We start from the raw sequence: 23,900 nt of genomic DNA on the forward strand, positions 1-23,900 counted from the left end.
ATACTTAATCCACTCTTTTTCCAGTCTAGCCCAATATGGTGAAAAGAAAGGGCATCACTATTTCACTCACAACAAACTGTGTGAACAGTGCAATGGCAGCAAATGTCACGTTAGTGCTTTAATTTCTCTAGGTGCATGCATTTGGAGGGGCAGGGAAATGTAGGATGTAGTAAGAGGAGCACAGCAGGATAGGTGAAAGAGGCAGGTTTTCAATGAAGAGAGGAGGAAGGTTGGGAGCAAACAGAGCTGAACAAGGCAAAGAATTGGATTCAGAGGTCCCTGCTTTGGTTACTTCAGTTCTTACTGGCTGCAGCTTCTGGTTGGCTCCTTTCTATAGTATCTCCACAACCACATCAAGAAGACAGAAACAGGACCTGTACCCCACTATGACCTAGGGTATGTCAACACTTAAAAGTTTACCTCTCCCTTCCTCTCTTCCCCCTTATGATGTTAAGACTCTTACTTCTCCCCAAGTGGAAGGGTATCATTAATCTCCCCAGGGTGACAGTCTCTTTTGACTACAGTGAAAGAAAGGAAGAGCTAAAACATGGGTGTAAAGGAAACGTAATTTTATCAAAAAGCTTTGCATTCTGTTGTAAGAGAGTTCAAACCAGGTTTTTTGGAGATGACCACTCACATAATTAAGTTACTCTTTAGACCTTCTCTCTCTCTCTTTTTTAATATGAAGCCTATGCAAGGCATTCCTCCCTCACTCATCCAATTCCTTACCCATCTCAGCCTTGTAAGCTTTCATCACTGCAAGCCACCCCTTGATGGGGTTTTATATTCCACTAAATGCTTGCCTAAGTAAATTAAATGTAAATATGTGTATAAGTCTGTTCATGTATGGTATGAAGCATTGCCAGGGCTGTGAAATTATAGTTGACTGCATTACAAGCTCTATCTTTTGTTCGTTTACAACATTCCTGAATATGTTAAAGACCTTAAGAGTGAACAGAATAAAGATTCAGCCTCAGTTCCCACTACTGAAAAGCCAAATGCAGCTTGCTTGGCTTGAAAAAACCACACCCACCCAAACTCCCACAAAATTAATGGGAATTCCCAAATTCCCAAGTTCGCTACAAAATGATGTTTTATTAGTAGTAGTAGTAGTAGTAGTAGTAGCAGCAGTAGGGCTGCTTAGTAGTTTTGGGACACTTTAGGATAAGATGCAGCCTTGTTTTTATTCTCCCTTCTTTCTTGTGTTCTTGTGTCTTTAGCAGAATTTGCAGGTTCACTGGAATCTGACAGAGCTGTCTCTTAGAGCTGCTGCTATGACCTCAAACTTACAACCTCTGGGCTGTTAACCTTCCACCTTGGGCACCCATGCCACCCTAGCCCCTTTCATTCTCCCAAAAACAAGTTAAAAGTCTTTCACAGCCTCTTCAGCAAAGGTAAGAAGAAACTATTTTTAACAGACTAATTTATTTCCAGAAATTAAGCAAGATGATGACTGGAGCAAAAGTGTTATCAAATATAGTGTTAATAAATATAACTAGGAGGATTCAAAATGCTTCACTCCTGAGTTTGTTTTTTCACTTCAGGAAGGTAACCCCTAAGTCTAATGACTTTACAAACAGTGATTCAGTAAAGATAACAATACCTTGAGAGGCAGGAAAGTCCCCCCAGCTCAGAGATACAAAGTGACTCTCAGCAATTCTGTGACATGCCCTAGGTCACAGAAGACTGACAGAAACAGATCAAGCATTGCGTGGATTTCCAGCCCTGTAGGAAAAACTCATGTATTGAACCCCCCTGCAAGCCAGATGCCCATACAAAAGGAAGTGCAATAACAGGAAAAACAAACATGAGGTTAACCATATTTTCCTTCTACGTCCCACTCTGGTGACAAAGGGTAATAGACAAGCAAAGCTAGAGAAAAGGTAACGGCCAACTTGACATGGAATTTTTCAATTTTCAAGCGGCTGTTCTCACCTGTCAGTTGATGTAGGGCTGATAGCAGCTGGTGCCTCAGGTGGTTTCTCTGCTGGTTTCTCTTCTTTTGGGGCACTTACAGGTGCAGATTCGCATGCAACTGCAGCTGGTGCTGGAGTGGCAGGGGTGGGAGCAGGGGCAGAAGCCAGGGTGGGAGCAGGGGTGGGGGCGGGGGCAGGAGCAGGAGTAGGGACCGGGGCAGGAGCTGGAGCTGGTGTGGGAGCTGCAGTAGCTGTTGTAGTAGAACTAACTGTAGTGGAAGTGGTGGTGGTGGCGGTGGTGGTGGCGGCATTTGATTGCTGAGTTGTAGCTGGCGATTGTGCTGGAGCAGCTGCTGCTTTGGGCTACAAAGAGAACAGTGGAACACAGGTGTATAAACCAAACATTTTACTATAACTGTTCAGTGTATGTCCAGCAAAGGAGTTGTTAGGTTTCAACAGTAATCTGCAAACTCAACACTTAAATCTACTCAATAAGACATTTAGGATGAAAGTATAGGTTTATGATTGATATAAACATGTAAAAAAGGCATTTTGTAATCTGCACTGAGGTACTTAAGCAAAACATCCCAAACTAAGTCTTTAACATTTGGCTTCCTATTCATGATAAGCCCATTTAGACGATGACTACCCATGTTTCTTAGGCATACTCTTCATTAATGTTCTAAAAAGCAGACAGTATTTGCTGTGGACGTTCTTTGAAACAGTTAAAGAGATTTGATAAATCTACTGACTGCAAAGGGCACTGACCACACACATTTGAAAATTCAACAGAAGGGAAAATTGACATTGAATTGTGAACACTATCTGTCAAGACAAGATCCCCAGAGTGACTGCTAAAGTAAGCCTTCACACCACAACCCACTTCAACTGTGCCAAAGTACTCTTAAGCACTATTTGCTAAATACAAGTAAAAACAATTGAGCTGTGCAACTATCACTGAAGTTCACAGTCATGGAATACACATAAAGCTGACAGTGAGATGTCACAGGTTTAACAGGACAAGCATAACAATTTCTTTGATTTTTCATTTTCTACTGGCAAGCAGTGAAGAGGAAGCTTGTTTACATTCAAGATTAAACGTATCCATGTGTAAGTGACAATTTTGAGAATATGTAGACCTCAAGCCTTCTGGTTGCTATTGTCAGTCGAGATGGTTAGCTGTGTTAGTCTGAAATCAGGCAGAAGGTAAGGCAAGGTGGCAGCTTAGTTACCAAATGGTTCAGAGAGGCTCAAGCTTTTGCAGGTGGGTTAAAGCCTACTTTATCAGATGTTAAGGACAAACTTGCAGAGAGAGCAATAAAAAAATTTAATAATATCCATCCCTCCAAACTGATTCCTGAATAGTCCACATGACAAATTCATTTCTTGGACACCACTGTGAAACTTTGCAAAGGGCACATTACCATCACATTGTATCCAAAAGCCAACCAACTGCTACCACTATGTCCACATCACCAACTTTCCTCCCAAGGACACCACCAGACCCATCAGCAAGCTTATGTTACAACAGTATTTGCTCTGATCCCACCAACCAGGATTCACAACATCATCACCTAGAATACCCAGCATGAAGTGGGCATATCATTAACGACTCCAGCTCCTCCTGGATAATGAAGACCATCTCAAGGCAGTCTTGGGGGAGGTGAGGGGGAAAGCAAGTCCAGGCTTACAGATAGCGCCCCCAACCTCAAACAATCTCTCTCTAGCAGACCATCTAAATCCTATTCTTCCCAAGCTCCAGCTCCTGCTACAGATCCAGATGCCAGCTGTGACCCTCCGTCAACACAGACCACCAAGCTACTCACAATATAACATTTGGAGTTCATTCATTTATTGCTTTACCAATGTCATATAGACAATCTACTGCTTACAATGCCTTTCTGCTGCCTACGTTAGCCAGACAGGAAAATCCTTGCATAAAGTCACCAGCTCCTGAAACTGGAATAAGAAACCATACAGAGACTGGATTGCGTTAAACATTATCTGGACTAGCTTTTAACTCCACCTACTTATTCCCATGCCCCTCAGTGTGTTAACTGCCTTGTCTATTTGTACTGACCATGTCAACCTACCTTCTGCCTCTCCGCCATGCCCCTCCCTTATCTTTTTCCATCATATTTAAATTCCTATTTCCTATTTTATACCCTTTCTTTCTGCAAGTCCACTCATGGAATCTGACAAAGTAGGCAAAAGCTCATGCCTCTCTGAACCAGTCAGTCTTTAAGGTGCCACCTTGCCCTGCCTTTGCCCTGGTTGATATTATGGGATCTACACTGTGCAAGTTACATTGCTGAATACCTGTGTCCACATTTACTTGCCACAGGCTAGCAGGGTTGAGACATATTCCTGCCAGAGCAGGGACAACACCAGGTCATCAGAACTCAACAACTGCTTATTCAAGATGAATCACTGCAAGAAAACTGATTTACTCAAATACAAGAAGGTACTACCTCTAAGACTGAGGGGGGATTTAATAGCAGCTTTCAACTACCTGAAGGGCAGTTTCAAATAGGATTGGAGCTAGACTGTTCTCAGTGATGGCAGATGACAGAACAAGGAGCAATGGTTTCAAGTTGCAGCAAGGGAAGTTTAGGTTAGATATTAGGAAAAACTCTCTCACTAGGAGAGTAATAAAGCATTGGAAAAGGTTACCTAGAGAGGTTGTGAAATCTCCATCCTTGGAGATCTTTAAGACCTGGCTAGACAAAGCCTTGGCTGGGTTGATATAGTTTGGGACAGTCCTGTTTTGTCTGAGCAGGGGTTGGACTAGATGGCCTCCTGATGTCCCTTCCAACCCTAATTTTCTATAATTCTATTTCATCAGAAGGAAAGTGGAGACAATGAAAAATTTCTTGTTGCTGGAAAACAGATGACAAAAGGAGCTTTTGAAAAGGACTTACATAGAAGCCTTCAGAGGCACAGGAGCTGTTGTCAATAAGGGAGATGTTTGGATATGCTCTTTTGTAGCAGTGCAACAGCTTGTTTTAAGCAACAGGACAGAAGTTGGGGAAGGGCAAATTAAGCTGAAAGACCCTATGTTGAAGAAGGCAAACCACTAACTGTAACAGCGTAAATCTGGATCACCGCAAAGGACAGAACTCATCCTAAAAAAAGAGCTAAGCTTCTTTACCACATAGGACTCTTATGGATACAGGAAGAATCAAGTCTTCCTAAACAGAGATGGACAACCATACCTCATCATCCCTAACTCACACAATTTTCTTAATATTCATTTCTAGTTCATGTCATTACGTAACAGATAAAATGCTCTTGCATAAAGGTTTTGTAGCCGTTTCTTTAGATTCATGTCCCTGGAAGAGTTAAACTGTAAACAAGAATGCTTCGCACTCCCAGCATGACTCTGGGAAAGGAGGGGCTCAAAATATGTAGGAAGCTTAAGGAGTTGGTGCAGGTCCCTGGCACCAGGCAGGTGGACCACACACTCCAGGCTCCCAGGAGGCTCTAAACAGAGGGCTCACACCACAGATGAGAAGCCTAAATATGATTTCAGCCACTGTTTCTATTCAAATTCCAAAGGTTAAGTACACTTGGGTGGCAAACTGGTGAACAGCCAGGATCTGTCACAAGAACACCCTCTAAATGACAGCTGTGGCAAATTGAAAGCTTGCAGGTCTGCTGCTCTTCACATTTTTTTTCCTTTCCCAGCCTAAATTGTTGAAAATGGCACTACAGAGACATGAGCTCTGAAAGGTAGTAGACGCTCTGGGAAATCCTATGCCACACAAATCGTTATGGAACCACTGAGATTCCAGGTTCTTCCTTCTTTACTGAATAAAATCATAAAGGAAGAGAGTTGCAGGCAGAATGGAACATGAGAAGGTCATAAGAAAGAGTAGACAGCAAAACAGATTCCTCTTATCACCCGTAAGTCCAAATGTAGCTGGGGTTTTTTGTACTCTCGCACAAATGTTCACCATCTCAGCTATGTGCTGCATAGCACAAGCACAGGTGGTGGCTAAATACAAGACTTCAAGTGAATGCTTTTCATGGCTAGCCACAACTTTCAGGAAATACATTTTTAGTGATTTAGGGTATGCTTACACATACAACGCTAAAAACCATGATAAAGATTTTACACAAGTATATAGTTTTGAGAGAGACAAGCACATCTTACCTTTGTCACCATAACCACTACAAAGTTCTTCTCATCAATTTTGTATTCTTTAAGAGCAGTATCATCATTAAGGATTTTTCCTAGCAAATTAGAGATGGAAGTTAATGACAAATCATTTAACATATACTTGATCTCAGATTTCCAAATGCCTCAAATCTAGCGTCATACAGACAAAATTCACAAGTCAAAAACCATTTTCACATTAAACTTGGGGCAGAGCTCCCAAATAACTTGCCTACTGGATCTTCCATGGCACAAGCTTTCTGAAGCTCATTCCATCAATTGCAGTGGTGCTCAACCTTTTTCCCAGGGCTGCCTGGTTCCTCTGTGGGTCAGATCCGGCCAGTGGCCCAAATCTAGCACCCAGATTGAGTGCGGTGAGGTCTCATGCAGCCACACAGAGGGGGGTAGGGGAAGCTTGGCCCCAATTCAGCCATGTGGAGAAAGAGTGTGGCCCTGCCCCAACCCTGCCACACACGGGGGTGGGAAGGGCATATGACTCCAGCCTCATTCAGCCACATGGGAAAATGGGGCCCTGGTCCAGCCCCAATCTGTCTGTGTAGAAATAACAGAGACAAGGGGTGTGGAAATTTGAAGCAGGGGGCAGGGGTGGTATTAATCAGGGTTCGGCAAATTCTGGCCCATGGGCCAGATTAACCCCGCAGCAGACTCCATTTCCCAGCAGCCCCTGCCTGTGTTGCTGCAGACAGTTTCTATGGAGACCCCAGGAACAGTGGAGCCATGACATCATGTGGCCCACGGTTTCCATGGAGAGCAGTCCCAGCCCTGCTGGCAGAGCATGCAGTTGGACAGGGAGTTACTCCGGGCCCAGGATCTTGTGGTGGTGACAGTGTGGTCCAGACCTGAGAAGGAGCTGTGATCCACGTCTACAAACCCTGCCCTCACACCCTCATGGTCCTGCCACTGTTGAAGCCTCCATGGAAACTGGCTACAGCAATGCAGGCAGGGGCTGCTGGGAAACGCAGTCTGGCCGCTAGCCAGATCTGCCATTTTGCCCACATTTGCTTAGTATTAACGGTCACTGCTCCCCCACCACAAAATTTCTTGAGCTGTAGGGAGCCCCATGGACTGGATGCCATGGATCTGTAGGCTACATCTGGCTAGGAATGGAGGTTGAGTACCCTGGTCTATTCTGACAATGTCTGGCATCATACCACTGAGATGCAATTAAGCATACTAGTCTGACATCAAATAGAAGACAGGGTAGATTTGCACTTCATAGCCTAACCAAAGTAGATATACAAATACAGATATACAGATATATAAAACAAGTTTTCATAAGCTGATGCTTACTTCATCATACCAATGCTAAACACTCTCCAGAACTGTCATATCTAATAATAAAATCTTATTGTAGATTAATTCTGGAATGCTAAAAGTTTGTCTAAAGTGCCCAGGGTACCAAAAAAAATTCAGTACTATCCATGCTTCATATCCCTCTTGCCCTCCTGTTAGCCCTTCAGAGTTAGGAACCCATCTGGAATTTCTGTCATCAGCATAATTGCCCCTATTTCAGGGCAAGTTAGCAAAACTGCAATGTTACCAATTTACATAGAGAAGTCCAAAAAGGTTAGCCTTGCATGGAACTCAGGCTTCAATTCTTCATTTTGATCTTCACAGAAGCACTAAGACAGAGCGCACCACAAAAACGATGCCTCCCTCCCCTTCCCCCCAAAATGTGGCTCCCTTTCTAGTTTGCATTGCAAATTTAAACACCCATCATTGGGCAGTGTGTTGGCATGAAGCAAGAGATAGTGCCAAGTCAGAAATGTACTTGGCTCATTTATACAACAGTTTTAAAACCTGTGTAACTTACAAAATATTTATGTAATCCAACGATCTGTTTTTACAGCAACACTAAAGGTCTTCAAGAAGCAAATGAGACCAGGATAGAGGCAAGTAGGTTTCCAGATAGGTAGTGTGACATTGAGCTTATCTACTACAGAATACTATACACAGATTGCCTGTACTCCTCTTATTCAATGATAAACATTGTGCATGTATGTCCATACGCATGCAAGAGACAGACTTTCAAAACTGACTCCATTCATGAATGGGATTCAAACTAATGTACCACTAAACTACAGCTGACAGGTGTGGGTAAACATGAATGAAACAGAACAGTCCATCTTTCCGCCTAAGCCTCGCTACGAGACTTAGGCTAGGTATAGACGTTGTACCTATCGCTCTTTAAACAGGTAGAAAGAGCTCTACAGCCCTAAATGAACAGACATTTACGGCTCTTAAAGCACCTTAAAAATAGCAGATCATGCTCCAAGTTAACCCTCGATGGATGAGGTATCAGATTAAAGCACTTTCTGTTAAAGCATTTTATTGAATGTCTGTGCCAGATCCCATTGAGGATTAACTTAGAGTGCAATCACTGACATCCCATGTGGTTTTGCGCAAGGCTGCGCTCTAATCTCCGGTAGCGTTCCTGACAACCTCTGATCGCAGCCCCGCATGCTACCTGGCAGGGGCTGGAAGGGCTCCTGCTCCTGCAGCTGCCCCAGCCCAGAGAAGTACCACTGCCCAGCCATGGGAGCTGCAGGGGAAGGAGTCCAGGGTCTCTCTTCCAGCAGCCACACAGGCTCTGCCATGACACTCTGTCATGCAGATTTCCCCCAAGCTTTCAGGCATGGGTCTCAGTTGGGGGCCAGGCTGGGTCCACAGGGCAGAGATGCTCCAGGGGGGTAGGGTTGGGGAGATGGTCCTGCTGGCCACTCCCGAGAGGCATGCAGGAGTGCCCCCAGGCTGCTGGTCACAGCCTGTGCAGGTAGGCTCCAAGCCCCTTTCCCCACTACATTGAATAGCATGTGTGTTTAGTTTTGAACCAACTGAAGTGCTACACTTAAAGCGTTTCTGACTTAGGCTTCTTGAATGTCTGTACCTAGCCTTAAACCCTAAACAGTTTGTTCAAAAATGAACAAACACAGGTAGAGCCAAGATGTAACACCCAACTCCTCAGAGTTGCACTAGTCTATTTAACCACAGAGGATCCACAATTTAATTTGTAAACTAACCAAGGAAATGACTCCTACCATGCATATGAACAAGACCCGCCCTCCACCACATACAATGTAGCTGTCTAATACAAATATGTGTCTACAGATAATCCTCACTTCCTCAATTAATCCTTAATTTAAAACAGTGATATTCAACCAGGTGGAAGCATCTGCATTTGATTCACAAGATAAATGCAGAAATTTCAAATCAGAATCCACAGCAAAAACAAACGAACAAGAGAGAATGAAAACTAAAAACTGGCATTTTCCAAGGAATGTCTCAAGGCTAGAAAGACTGAAAATTACTGAATTAAACAGGGGTGTCAACTTAATCCAGTCCCACAGGCTGCATGAAGGGCATGTGGCCTACCCGTGGGCCAGATGGGGCCCACTGACTGACCCCATGTGCTAGAACCAGCCCGCAGGCCTGGTCCAGTGCAGGAGTCCCAGGAAGCACATGCCCTGGACCAGCTGTGTGTTGCCTGCAGAGTGCATGCCATCTCCTACTTTGTGAGCCAGATGCAGAACAGACTGGCCCTGGCCCTGCATGGCACATGGTACCCATGACAGTGTAGCTCTGCCCACTAGGTCTGGCACATAAGGCTTGTCTATCGGCCCAGATCCAGAGCACCAAGCCAGTCTGGCACAGGCGTCACATGCAATGCAGACCCTAGACAGCCCAGCACCATGTGTAGCCTGCTCCAGACAGGCTCCATGTGCCACATGCAGCACACAGTTCTGAGGCTAGTGCATGCTGCAGGTGGCATACCAGTCAGAGACCTACAAGCAGGACTGGGTGGGATGACAGGGATCCACAAATTGAATATGTGACACCTCCAATTTAAAGCGAACAGCACATTTTACCAGAATGTGATTCTCTTAAAGGCAGAGAATCAGAAAGCCAAAGCCAGAACTCACTGTAAACAAAATATAAAATCTGCTTGAGAACAATTCCAACAGGCTTCTGCAATGCTTTCCTAAAATATTAGGAAAAAGATGCATTATTTTTTTTAAACAGAAACAGTATACACTAAGTCTATGGAAGTATGAGTCATGACTGCTTAGTCTAGACTTCTAGTCCAACTCTTGTTTCCTATTCCCCACCCCTGCCACTTCAGGTTAGATTGAGTGCACACTAATGCTTTAAGTAGAAGCAAGAAAGAAGATATGTAAAGTTGAGTTAAATTCTTCTTCGCTTATGCCATAATTTTTATTTTAAACAGAGGGTCTGAGATTTCATACAAATTAAAAGTACATCCATGAAACGCTTAAAAACTGAATGCTGATTTCCAAGTTCAATCTGAGTTTTCTGTGGGGTTTTGAAATTAAGCATGCGTGTTTTTTCGTCCTTGTCGTATTGGCAGGCACCAACCATAACCCCATTTTAAAAGGAGCTTTTTCTTGTGAAGGTATCTTCAGTCTCTTAAAACTACAGGAAAGACGCAACTTAAGGAGTAGCAGAATTAAGGAATGGTAGGAGAGATAAAAAGAGCTGCTTTCAAACAGGAGAAGCCTTTTTAGGGGGGAAAAAGAAACAACCTTGTCAGGCTAATTTTGGCTAAACTCAAACATGAAGCAGTGGATTCATGTATTAAGGCCAAAAGAGACCAATTAGGCAGGTGTTCAGATTGGATTGTTGAATTCCAAGTCATTCTTGTACCAAGAATATAATTAAAGCCCCAATATTTAAGTGGCCACAGGCAGCTTTTCATTGATACATACTTTATGTTTCTACCTGACTCTGTAACGTATCAGAGCTTAAAGGTGTTACAGGTCCTTTTGTTTAACAGGCTGTTCTGCCACTGACTGAAGACTAAATAATGTATCAGACCAGCTTACTTTTAATACTCTAGTACAGTTAAAAGGAAAGAGACACTATAAGAATATAGGGCAAATGGAATAAAGGACAAGAGTCAACAACCACTACAACAAAAAGCATGATTTGATCCGTCTAATAAGGCATTATGACAACAAACAGAAGAACAAGTCCCACTTCAACTTGATATGTGCTAGCCAGGTATGGGTCTCATGGCAGATCAGTGAGGAATAAAACAAAGTAACTTTTTTCTTTTTTTTTTTCCAAGATTGCAACTTGGAAAAATACTACTGAGAGCTGATCCTCTGATATTACAATAGCCTGTTTAGTTTTTTGTTCAAATCACAGAAGTATCAAAGCTTCAACACTTGGAGTAAGATAATATTGAAATAATTGATAAAACAGTTATTTTCTGTTCTACATACATTATCTATTTGAGACGTATTACCTGCATAAATTAGTTTTTGACCAGCCACTGGAAAAGCATCTTTCCCCTTCTCCAATTCAATTTTCTCTTTCAGCGCCTTCACCTAGAACATACAAATGGTCCTCGTTAAAGGAAAATAACTTCATACTCCAAACAGCATGTTAACTACAGCAAACAGAAACTGAAAGAATTTCAATCACGTTTTGAGCATGATGTCACGTATGTCAGACTGCCAAAGAGCTTTCCTCCCAGCCTCCTCCTGAAGCAATAGTACAACAAACTTTTTCTGCTTAATCAAAATATAATCCAATGTCACATTACATTTACTCCCCAAACCTGCATTAAATAGAGGAATCGGATTTAGACAAAAACAAAGATACATTTTAAAGAAGAAAACAGACTTAGTGACCTATTTGCCTAGATCAGTGGTGCCCAATCTTTCCGCCCCACAGAATGGATGGGTGGTGCCAAGCCCATCCATGGGCTGGATTTTGCCAGTGGGCTGGATCCAGCATGCCAGATGGGTACAGTGGGGGCCCAGCTAGACCCCATCTAGCAATAGAGGGCGGCCCAGCAATTTAGCGATGTGGCAACAGGCCAGGGCAGGCCCTGCCCAATTGGCCAGCATGGACTTGACAATTTGGCAGTGGGGGAGCTGCCAAAGTTTTCAACCCATGGAAAGCCCGGTGGGCCAGATGCCATGGCTCCGCAGGCCAGATCTGGCCTACAAGCTGGGGGCTGAACACCCCTGGCCTACAGCATTTGCTTTAAATACTACGTAAAACAGGCTGTGAGTGAAGAAGGGTAGAAAAATCATAGAAAATTAGGGCTGGAAGAGACCTCAGGAAGTCATGTAGTCCAACTCTCTGCTCAAAGCAGGACCATCCCCAACTAGATCATTCCAGCCAGGGCTTAATCAAGCCCGGCCTTAAAAACCTCCAAGGATGGAGATTTCACCACCTCTTTGCATAACCTGTTCCAGTGCTTCACCACTCTCCAATGCTTTTCAACAGAACAAATCTTACCATCTACAAATCTGTGTGCCATCTTATATGCACTCTAACTTAATCGTTAAAGCCACTAGAACAGCATTTCTCAACCTGTAGGTCACAACCCAAAAGTGTCACAAAAATATATGAAAGGGTTGTGAACGAACTGAAAAATGGATCAATAAACTTTAAAAATGGATTCACCTTTAAAGGAGAAAAACATGGGAAACCATGGCTTTTCCCTTGCAGGCTGGCAGCATTCTAGCCTGCAAGCGGCTGTCTGGGGCCCCCTGGGCTGCACACAGATCCACCCGCTGCCCCACACACTGGGGGGCAGGGACCAACAGGTTGGAAGCAAGGGGTACAGGGTCAAGACTGGCCATAGATGTTTACAAAGGGGTCCCGATATAAAAAAGGTTGAGAACCACTGCTCTAGAAGACCTGCTAAACTATCATATAGTTGGAGATGGTCCTGCTTTGAGCAAGGGGTTGGATTAGATCGGGGTGGGCAAAATGCAGCCTGGGGACTGGATGTGGCCTGCCAGGCCATTCTATCCAGCCCGCAGGGCCCCTAAAAAATTCAGAAAATTAGTATTAATCTGCCCTGGGCTGCCTGTCATGTGGCCCTCAATGGCTTGCCAAAACTCAGTAAGCGGCCCTCTGCCCAAAATAATTGCCCATCCCTGGATTAGATGACCTCATGAGGTCCCTTCCAACCCTAATTTTCCATGATTCTATGATCATAATTTCACCAACAAAACATAAGTCAGCCACCGCAGATGCTAGAGTAGTCTGGCCGTAGGCTGCTGCAGCAGGGGGGAGGGGTGCGCACTCAGATACCCTGCACAAGAGTGGTGCAACAGGCAGCTAAGGGGCATGGTGCCAGCTGTGTCCCACAGCTAAAATTCTGGTTAATTAAGTATTCTTGTTAGTTAAATGCCAAGTAAGAGATTTTACTGTACTTATATCAAAACTGATTGAGTGTATGCAGTAACATTTCAAATTAGTTCTACTTCCTGTGAGTTGACAAGAACTGAGAAATCTTTCAAATAAATATAAGCAAACTGAAAATCATCCATCCATTCATCCACAAACCAACTCAACTTCTAAGGAAGGGGTGAAATTCAGCCTGCAGAATTATTCCTTCCACCCTGTCAGCAGTTCAGAAGTGGCCACTGACATGGCCAGGGACAGCTTCAGTGCTGCTGCACATCCATGGACACAGCTGCTGCCCAGCCCTGTTCAGTGCTGCTAGACACCTACAGATGCAAACTGCTGCCCAGCCCTGGGCCTACCATAGTTGTTACTGGCCCTGCAGATCTGGCCCCAAAGGAGTCCCTGCAACTCAGATCCTGCCCAGGGTTGAGTCCAACACCCTTACTATAGAATATTTCCTTGACTGTCTTTAGCACAGCCCAAACTTGTACACATTCAGTTACAGAGTGCTCTTGCTCTACAGACGAAACCAAAAGACTAAGCCTACTAAGCAGGGGAAACCACTTATAACCAGATAACCATGGTAGAAGGACTACTATGTGCTGTGTGTACTAGTATTTTTTAATGTTTAAAAGCAACTTGCTATTCGAGCTAGTTAAATGATGGAATTATGCTCCAACATTTACTAGTCTGACTAGTTATGTGTGTTGATTACTACAAAAAAAGACAACTCATTTCAATTACCAGTTGCGAATCTGTCATTTATTGCCATGCAGTACTTTTTAATCAGGGCTAACTTGTCTACACAGGCAAAGTAGACAGTCTATCTCTCCTCCCCACCATGCACACAGCCTAGCTCCCCCTCCATTGCACACAATGCACAGACAAAGCAAGCTGGCTGCCCCGCAACTCCCCGCCCTTTACCCCCTCCCCGTCACCTCCAATGCCCACTGCCTACATATGGTAGGGGGAGCTGAGCCATCTGCCCCACCTTCCCACAAAGCCCAGATCCACACTGTTCCCTGCTGCACTCAGCAAACTTCCAGGCAGGGCAGCATGGTCCCTCCCCACCAGCTATTGTGCATAAAGCACAGCCCCAACCCTGGAGACATTTGGGTTCACCATGACATACTGCCCTGCCCTCAGGGGCAGGGAGTAATCACTGGAGAGGGAGGGGGAGTCTGTAGACACTGGCTGCTGCAGCAGGCAGTGGTGGCTGCAAAGGAACAGGTGGGCCACATGCAACCTAATCCAGCATGTCAGACAGTCCTCCTGGCTTCATTTCACTCTTCTGTCAGTTTTTCTCTACTCTTCAATGTCCCTTTCCTCTTCTTCATCTCACTTTACACTTGATACTTTTAAATTATGCTTCCTTTATTCACCTCTACATGGAGGCTGGAAATTTTACCAGGCACTCAAGTTCGAGCCTATGGTCTGTTGCATACCCAAGACAACAAGCCTTCCTTTTATTCTTGCAGCTGGCAAGGGAAGCTTTTGAGCATTCCCACAGGGCATGCTGCCTGTCAGAAGCTTTCATACTCAGCCTAAGGGACGTAAAAACTTTTTTTTAAAGTATCCATTTAACCTACTCTAATTACATTGGTTAAATAGTTAGCCAATAACACGGCAGCTCAGAAGTGGCTGCTGCTCAGAGCCACTCCCAAGACCCTTTGATGGGGAGGGGGGCAGGTAAGGAGGTGGTGGTGGCAAGCCCAGCTGGACAATGCAGCTCACCAGAAGCCCAGGGAGGGAACACCTGTGAACAAGCAGCTAACTGCTTAACTGACAAGTCACTGGGCTACCCACTATTTTCTTCTTTAACCTCATAGGCAAGAGATATACTAGTCCCTCCCTTGCCCCTAGTCCCCCCCTCCCACCTTCTGCATATCCAGCAGCCTTCCAGTTTCTTCTGGGGCACCACCTAGCTTCCTTTCCCCCCTACTTTCCTGCCCAACTGTGCACAACCCTGCACTAAACAATAACTAGTAAACTAACAAGGTATCACTAGGCTTATCAGTTAATCAATTAATCCATTTACCCTTTCACATCCCTAAATCAACCTGAATACAGGATTGATTTTTGTGGGTGTTACAACACAGAGTTCCTTACTTGCTGTTAATTTTTTCCTATGCTACAATTTACTGTCAAACTGTATCATCCATATATGTTTAAAGACAAGGGATAAGCTGATGCTGTTTATGTTTATATTTGATTTTATCATCTGAACATCTATAACTGCTTAAATGAAAACCACCCAAGGGTTGAAGGTCATGCACCCTGCCCTTACAGGCATGTTAACAAACGTTAACAGAAAAGTTTGATCCACCATCACTACCACCACCACCCTCAACTCATACTGTTCTGAATGTGTCCTTTTACTCACATTTTATTACCCATTTTGGATCTTTGCTCTAGATCGGGGTGCTCAATCCCTGGACCACGGGCCAAACCTGACCCCGGGGGCCATGGCATCCAGGCCACAAGGCTCTCCATGGGTCAAGAAATTTGGTAGTGGGGGACCCTGCCACCCCCCCCCCACATGCACACACTTCCAAATTCCCAAGCCCCTTGCGCCCATGCCAAATCTGGCTCTGCCATGCCCACCCTGCACACTGAATCCAGCTGACAGACAGACCAGACTTCTCCCATCCAGCTCACAGGGCAAAAAAAGTTAGGCACCACTGCTGTAGACCATGCGTTTTCAAACTGTGTGGGTTCCCCAATGGGTCATTAGGGCTTCCACAAAAAGACTCGAGGGTAATGGCAGAGCAGTCTGGGAGGCAGTGTACCACCACCCTAGCTAGGTCAGGTCACCTGGCTCCACATCAGCTCAGAGGATAGGGGTAGGGCTTTCATGACAGGAGAAGTGATACTGTACTGTATGACTTTAGGAAGTTTGAAAACCACTACTGTAGACCATACTCTTCCTTTGCCAGACTAAACCTATATGCTAAGTATTCTCACTAACAGGAGACAGGTGATGTTTTAGCTAATAAACAGTCCCATGAACTTTGAAAGAGTCCAAGGATACTGGATTAAAAACAATTCCCTTAAATAAATATATACTTCCCCCTAGTTCAATGTATAATATAGAAATATATAACATACAGGCAATGTTCAGTCTTCCATACCAGAGATGCAACACACTCATTAATTTGAAAAAGCCAAAAAATGCCAAAATGAGAGGCACATATGGTTTACACCAGGAAACTTGAAAGTAAATTGAAAAAGCTACTAGATATAATATATTACAATTTTCCAGGGTGTCATTATTCTCACTTTCAGATGTATGAAACTTGTCCATATATCAGGGTGGATAAAAACGATTTAATTTTTTTTTTAAATTTAGATCAGATGTTTTTATTTAATCATAGTTTTATTCTTTAAGATGCTTTTATAAAAAGTAAACCTATATCAAGATAATTTCAATTTAAGATCTGTTAAAGCTGAAAGATATCATTATGGAACAGGGAGTGTAACTTCTAACTTCTAATTCAAGACAATATATTCATGTAACTTTTTTAGAAAAACTTTATAAATAGGTTACAACAAGCCATGGACTATTAGGGACCCAATCTGATGGGGTTCCCAGAGGCTCCTCTACAGATTAGTAAAAAAAATTAAAGAAAACCACTCAACCCATTGGGACTCAGTGCTCAATCTAGATGATCCCATTAAGTATCTCTGTGATGCTCAGTTTTAGTTTTCAAACTGTAGATTTGTGTCTTCAGAGATAACATCCTTGTTAACAGCAGTATATGGAGATGAGAGAAAACAGACCTGATTACCTACCCATCAGCCCTATTGCCCCTCCGCAAGTCTGTGTACATAGATAAGCCCTTACCATTTTCTCAAAGTCCAAAGTTTCAAGTAGTTAAATGAATAATCAAACAACAAGAATGCACTTTGGGCATATCTACATGTGCTTTTAAGCACACCAAAATTTAATGCACATTTGCCTAATGCTCATTAAGGCAATTTAGGCGCATGTCTATATGCACACACGCTAAGGTGCATTAACACTGTGTCAATTTGGGACTGAAGTCAGTCCCAAGACAGTTGACATATACAGCATTAATGCAGCTTTAGCACATCTAGATGTGCATTAAGGTGCTTTAGCTATTTGTGCCTAAATTTGACATCCTGCTTTAGCAGGATATCAAATTTAAGCACGAATAGCCTAAATTGGCCATTTTTAAGGCACATTAATGGCATGCACGTGTATACCTGTGCCTTAATACACCTTAAAAATGGCTAATATACCTTAAATTGGCACATGTAGATGTGCCCCTTTTGTAGAAAACAATGATTAAATTGAGGCTTCCTGACAAGTAATTTAAATTGATTTGATTTAAATAAAAACCACCTTGTCATAAATAGTTTAAAACACAAAATAAAATAATTAGTAAAGTATTGCAGACATTGTGAGCAAAGCTCTGCCTTCAGTTTTGCATCTAACAGGGTGACTGTCCACATCTACATCAAAGTCCAATTTCGTTATAAATCCAGGGAAATTGTAAAGACCAGCTGAATTTGTTGCCATTTCCACAAGAACTCAAAACAGCATTTTCTAAATAAAACATGTGGCTATACTTGAATGAAAAAAAGCATCTGGATGATTGAGGATCCCAAACACACTTTGGAAACACTAATTTAACCAGTCATTTCTAACCAATGAAAATATAAAAGTTCAGCTATTGTCACGTCTTCGCTCTTAGAGACTGAATTTATCAAAGTGAATGCTACTACATATGTCAGTATAGTTTCACTACTAGAAATAGTGAAGAGGGTTCAAGACGCATTACTGCTATTTCCCTCATCTATAAATTCCTCTGGCCTGCTAACTAACCAAACTATTTTCCCTTGCACAGAGAACATTAATAAATGTAAACTTGTGTCATATTCTATAAATGTCTTAAATCACTTAGGAACTGATTTCACAGCAAGCCCCTCGATAAACAAATTACTAATCAGTGTTTCACCAAGACCTGCAGCATAAACCTTTGCATACATGAAGATAGACTACGTTATGATGACAAAGTTAAAATCCAGTTTTTCAGTTCACAAGGGTCCACTGTACCCAGAAGCTGACTAGTGATTTTGGAAACTGGTGCAAGGCAGGCAAAGGGAAAGAAGAATACCTATTTTAGGCCATTTTACTCAAAACTGCACGTTTAGGGCACCTATATACATGCACTGAGGCGGCTCTGACATGCTGGAATTACAATGCCTCAAGAGCAGACTACATTAATGGAGTCCACTGGAGCGTAGTAATTACTGTGCTCCAACAGACTCCAGCATCTCATGCATCATAGTTTCATAGTTATAAGGAGCTGGAAGGGACCTTACAGATCATCAGGTCCAGCCCCCCTGCATTGGGCAGGAAAGACTACTGGGATTGGATGACTCCACCAAGATGGGCGTCAAGACATCAGTGTTCCCAAGATGAAAAATGGTGGCAGGAGCGCTTTAAATAAACTTGTTCGATGAGCTTCAATTAAAGTGCCCCTGCTGCCATTTTTCAGCACAAGGATGCTGATACATGTGATGCTTTTGGCGCTTTAATTAAAACAGCTCTCAGAGGATTAATGGTTGTTTGTGAATACAAAGGATTCAGTGGCCCAAGAGGTCCCCTTAAATCTTGTATGCTTAAACCAAACCTTCACCCACTGAGTAAGCATCCTGAATAATGTGCTTCTACAAAGTAAAGTTTGATCTCACTCAACCTAGCAGCAATATGTGGCCACTAAGCTCTTAAAAATAGAGGAAAGTTAGACTCCTACTTAAAGAACATCACTGATTTAATACTTAGTCAAGTTATCTTATCACTAATTTCTTGCCTTGTAGAATGAAATTTAAAGGGGGCTGTAGCAAGGTATTATTGGCCTCTTCCACAGAGTAGTCAGAAAGCCTCTCATATCACTGAAGAAAGGAAATATCTGTGGCATGTAAGCATCCTGGAAACCTCAAACCCACAGTTAGGGTAAGAGATAAGGCTGAATGAAAGAACTTATGCAAGTCCCAAAATCTAGCTTCTCTGGTTTTGTAAGTCTTCTTATGAACTTCTCCCCTGCCCACCAGTGGTTAACAGCTTGCAACTAGTTTAGTTTTTATACTGCTGTGCTCTTTTCTGTGGTTTATCGGCCTTACCAAAAAGTAAACCAAGGATAGGCAACGTTTTTTGGCCGGAGTGCCGAAAAACACCACAATGCCTATCTTGGAAGATGCCATAGAGCCAGCATACCAGAAAAACAAAATGAGGGCAAGAGGTACATGGCAGGATGCTCTGCTTGTGCCCCTTACCCCCCTCCCAAATCCCCTGCCCTCCAGCCCTGCTGTCCTTGCCCCCAACCCAAAGCCCCTGCCACCCAGCCCGGGCTCTGTTGCTGTCAGCAGCTACCCCAACTCCGAGTAGCTGCTGGAGCCTGGGCTGCTCCCAGCTGGCAGCAGCTACCCAGAGCCGGGGCAGGCTGTAGCCAGGAGTCTCCGAACAGCTGTGCCAGGCTCCAGCATCAGCTCTGTACCAGCACGTGCACCCACATGTCAGAGTGGGTGGTGGGGGAGGGGCCTGAGGCAGCACAGCCCCCGTCTCTCCCCTGCTCGTGGCACAGAGGTGATGGCAGGGTTCTAGCGCCCGGCGCAGCTGTTTGGAGCCAGCAGCAGCAAGCAGCGGGCAGGCTACAAACAGCTGCGCTGGGCTCCACAGCTCCTGCATCAGCTCCGTGCTGGTGGGGACTGCATGTGCACCTCGGAGCAGACAGCGGGGCAGTGCATCCCGCCCTGAGGTGCCCGTGCAGTCGCCGCCAGCACGGAGCTGATGCCAGAGCTGTGGAGCCTGGAACAGCTGTTAGCAGCCTGCCCGCTTGCTGCCACTGCCCAGAGCCCAGGCTGGCTACAAACAGCTGCACCAGGCTCCAGAACCCTGCTATCACCACTATGCCAGGAGTGGGGGAGAGACTGGGGCTGTGCTGCACCTCAGGCCCCTCCCCCCCACCTGCTCCGACACACAGGTGCACGCACCGATGCAGAGCTGATGCCAGACCCCAGCACAGCTGTTTGGAGCCTCCCGGCTAAAGCCCACCCTGGCTCTGGGTAGCTGCTGCCAGCCACAGAGCCCAGGCTGCTGCCAGCAAGCAGCTGGGATGTTATAAGCCCTGCTGGGAGCAGCCTGGGCTCCATCGCTGGCAGCAGTGACCCAGACCCGGGGCTGGCCATGGCAGCCAAGCAACGCAGCCTCGCGTGCCATGCTCGACAATAGTGCCGGGGGTTGCCAACCTCTGGAGTAAATCAAGAGTACTAATTTCATCCCTCAGCACCCTGCCCTACATCTCCCACACAGATGCTCATTTACTGATGTTACGTTCATATAAAAAAATCCCACTTTGATAAAACTGCATTCATATAAAAAATCCCACTATGATAAAACTGCATTCATATAAAAAAATCCCACTGTGATAAAACTGCTATTAATGCAAATCAACACTGTTCAAAATCAAGACATGCTGGATTTAAGGCTCCTAAACCAACACTATAGTAACGGCCATGTATGCAAATATATTTTTTTTAATTTAACACGAATATACAGGTAGTGCCACATAACCAAGATGGTAACAAACCTTCTCTCTAAATTCCTTAGTTTCCACAGAAACACAGGATATAAGATTGGAACAGACCTCCTGGATAAACTAACCTAATCCCCTGTTACAGCAGCTAACCACAGCTTACAATTCCTTTTAAAAACCTAAACTCCATCTTAAAATGAGTTAAATTCTTGCTCCCAACACTACTGCTTCTGATCATTAGAAACTTGCTTCAGATTTCCTGTGTAAATTTATTCATGGTCAATTTATAGCCATTTGTTCTTGTGCTAACTTTGTCATCCAGTTTAAACAGCTCTTTCCCCTCCCTGATGTATTTATAGAAAGCAAACCCCTCTAAAGCTTCATTTTGCTAGGTTAAACAAGCCAAGTTCCTTCAGCCTCCCCAAGCCCCTGATCAGAGTAGTTCTTCTTTGTACCTCTTCCAGTTAGCTCAAACATGGTTAATTAGAACAGTATTCCAGATAAGATTTCACCATTGTCTTGTGCAACAGAATTAGTGATTCCTTGTTTCTACCAGGAATATCATATCATCCAGTATATCCTTCAATGGTACTGGACTTTTTCACAGCTACATTATTTTCATATAGCTCAGGTACCCTGGGTGCTTGCAGATGTTAAAAAAACATGCTTCGCCAGAAGCAGCAGCATGTTACTTTTTGACCCAGCTCTACATCTGTATAGATCGGGCACTTCAGTTGGAATCTCTGGCGCTTTTGGCTAAAGTTGATTCAATCAGCTATTAGATAAATGTGTCAAAAATGCCCCATTAAAGTGTCCAATCTATCCAGACATCAGGCAAGCCAGGTCCAACTAACACACTGCCTCTTTTGGGCATGAGCTGGCCTTGGCATGGGAGCACGCAGAATTTAAAGGTAAGAGCCAATTTGTTTGTTTTTTCTAACAAGCTCTTGTGATCAACCAGTACCAAGTCAGCCTCTCCCAGTACTTTCTACTGATAAGCTTAGAGCAAGAATGTGTGTTATTAGTCCCCAAGTGCATGACTTCACCTGCATTTTTGTAACATCTCATTCTACTTCTATCTGTTCACTCCTCAAGGTTATCTAACTCTTCCTATATAAAACTGTGGCTCTCCTCTGCATTGGAAATGCCTTCCAACTTTGGGTCGCAGACTTTCATAACACAATGCTAGTTTTTGTGCCAAGGTCATTAATGAAAATATTGGTTAAGGCAAATCCCCAGAGCAATTCTTGAAGACCTTCACAAGTATTCTACATTAGAGGTGCACCAATATAATCATTTTTTGATAAAAAGAAAATTAATATTACTGGCAACTGGCTATTTTTGGGCAGTGTAGCTGATGATGTCACCGATAAATGCCATGTGCAGGAATGCAGCCCAGAAGCTTGGAGTGCAGCAATGGGCCGGCAGATGGAAGGGGTATGGGGGAGGGGGCAGATTGAGGCCCCCCCCCAGTGACGGAGGGGGAGGGGCTGGGGCTGCCTATCCAGGGCGGTGAACACAGCACCACGGTAGAGCATAGGGCAGAGCCACGGCAAGTCATCCAGGGGGTGCAGGGGGGCAACTCCCAACTGCTGTGCGTAACCCCAGGGGAGGCATGGGGGCAGTGTTCCCTCTAAGCTGCACATGTGTGCAGCCGCACACAATTAAAAATCTTGCCGCACACAAACTTTTTAATGCCGCGTGCCTGCCGAGAGAGGAGCTGGGCACGAAGCATGGTAGAGGCACTGGGATTGGCGTGAGACAATTACCAAAGGTAAGCTCCTCACTCTTCATGCAGGGTAGGCAGCGGCTCCTCCCCGAGGCAAGGCGGGGACAGAGACAGGGGCCGAGGCGGGCTCTGCCACCTCCAAGGAACTGCTCTGCATGTCCGCATCGCCTCGAGGAGTGAGGAGGCACACGGGTGTCAGGGCTGGGGAGTGGAGCAGTTCCCCGGAGCTGGTGGAGCCTGTGGAGCAGTTCCCTGGAGCCAGCAGAATCCGTGCCAGCCCCCAGTCCTGCTTTGCCTTGCCTCAACTTGGGGAGGAGCCATAGCCTGCCCCCTGTGAGGAGCGAGGAGCTTACCTGTTATCTGACTCATAGAATTTTCTGTTTGCTGTGTGCCAAGCAGCCAGAATGAGACAATTCAAACCCTGTGCTGATTGTCCGGTGATATAACATTACCTCCCAAGAACCAATCTGTAAATATAAAATCCCCTGGAAAATTGAGTGTTGGGGTACTTGTTAAAATTTTCAGAAGTTAGGGGGTACTTGCTACTTAAAAGGTTGAGAAACACTAGTATAGACTATTCCAGTAGGCAGAAGTTTAGTAAATTCTAAACCCCCAAATTCACAATGTTTACGGCCAAAAAAACCCATCCTGAAAAAATGCTGTGTTTCAGCAAGACATGAAGATGCAACGTACAAACTGTCCCAGCAGGTACCTAAGTATAGCCATGGTTTGACGCTAAACCTAGGCAGCAAATTAAAGCATTATTTCACATGATGTCTGATAATGATGATAAGCATGCTTAGTACTGATTCTGAAATGAAAGACAAGAGTTCTAAACTAGCCATGCATACCACTCCAAACCAACACTATTCACCAGTTAGGTTTCAAAGTTCAGCTACTTATTCAAGTTGTGTGACAGCAGCACTAGAGCTGGGAAAGTTAAAAAGGAATGAGAACATTTTCCCAACCTTTGAAAAAAATAATATTTGGCTGAAGTGGAGCAGTCTTTAAATAAAAAAGGTTCCTAAGTTATGAGGAAGTCACAACACCCAGTCACAAAGCTACTGTGTGTACTTGAGTTTGCAAGGTATACATAATATTTCATAGACTTCTGTACTCTACCCTCTCTGAAGTTCTCTTTTAGAAGCCTGAAATCAAGCTAACACACTTTGTCCTTTTTTTTGTACTATTGGCAAAGTGAATGATCAATATTTCCAGATTTGTGTTGAAGTTTTACCGATACAACTTCAAATTATTCATAAATCCCATAAACAATTACGTTAACTGGCTTATGTAAATCTTACATTGATTCTTTGTAAAAATAAAGTTATTTCTGGGCCAGT

The 23,900-nt window shown here is 44.1% G+C and overlaps 1 protein-coding gene across 1 annotated transcript in view; it reads right to left on the reverse strand.

The window, feature by feature from the left end:
- The window catches only part of RAD23B (RAD23 nucleotide excision repair protein B), a 52,750-nt gene that overhangs the window by 17,842 nt on the left and 11,008 nt on the right, over positions 1-23,900 (reverse strand). The window contains exons 2-4 of the mRNA XM_090038902.1: positions 11,363-11,444; positions 6,073-6,152; positions 1,936-2,279 (exon numbers count right to left, since the gene is read on the reverse strand). Of these exons, the coding sequence (XP_089895028.1) occupies positions 1,936-2,279; positions 6,073-6,152; positions 11,363-11,444 (506 nt within the window). The remainder of the gene's footprint in view (positions 1-1,935; positions 2,280-6,072; positions 6,153-11,362; positions 11,445-23,900) is intronic.

The sequence above is a fragment of the Crocodylus siamensis genome, chromosome 3 (assembly GCF_052110815.1).
Source record: "Crocodylus siamensis isolate JL-2025a chromosome 3, ASM5211081v1, whole genome shotgun sequence".
In the NCBI taxonomy this organism is placed as follows: Eukaryota; Metazoa; Chordata; order Crocodylia; family Crocodylidae; genus Crocodylus; species Crocodylus siamensis.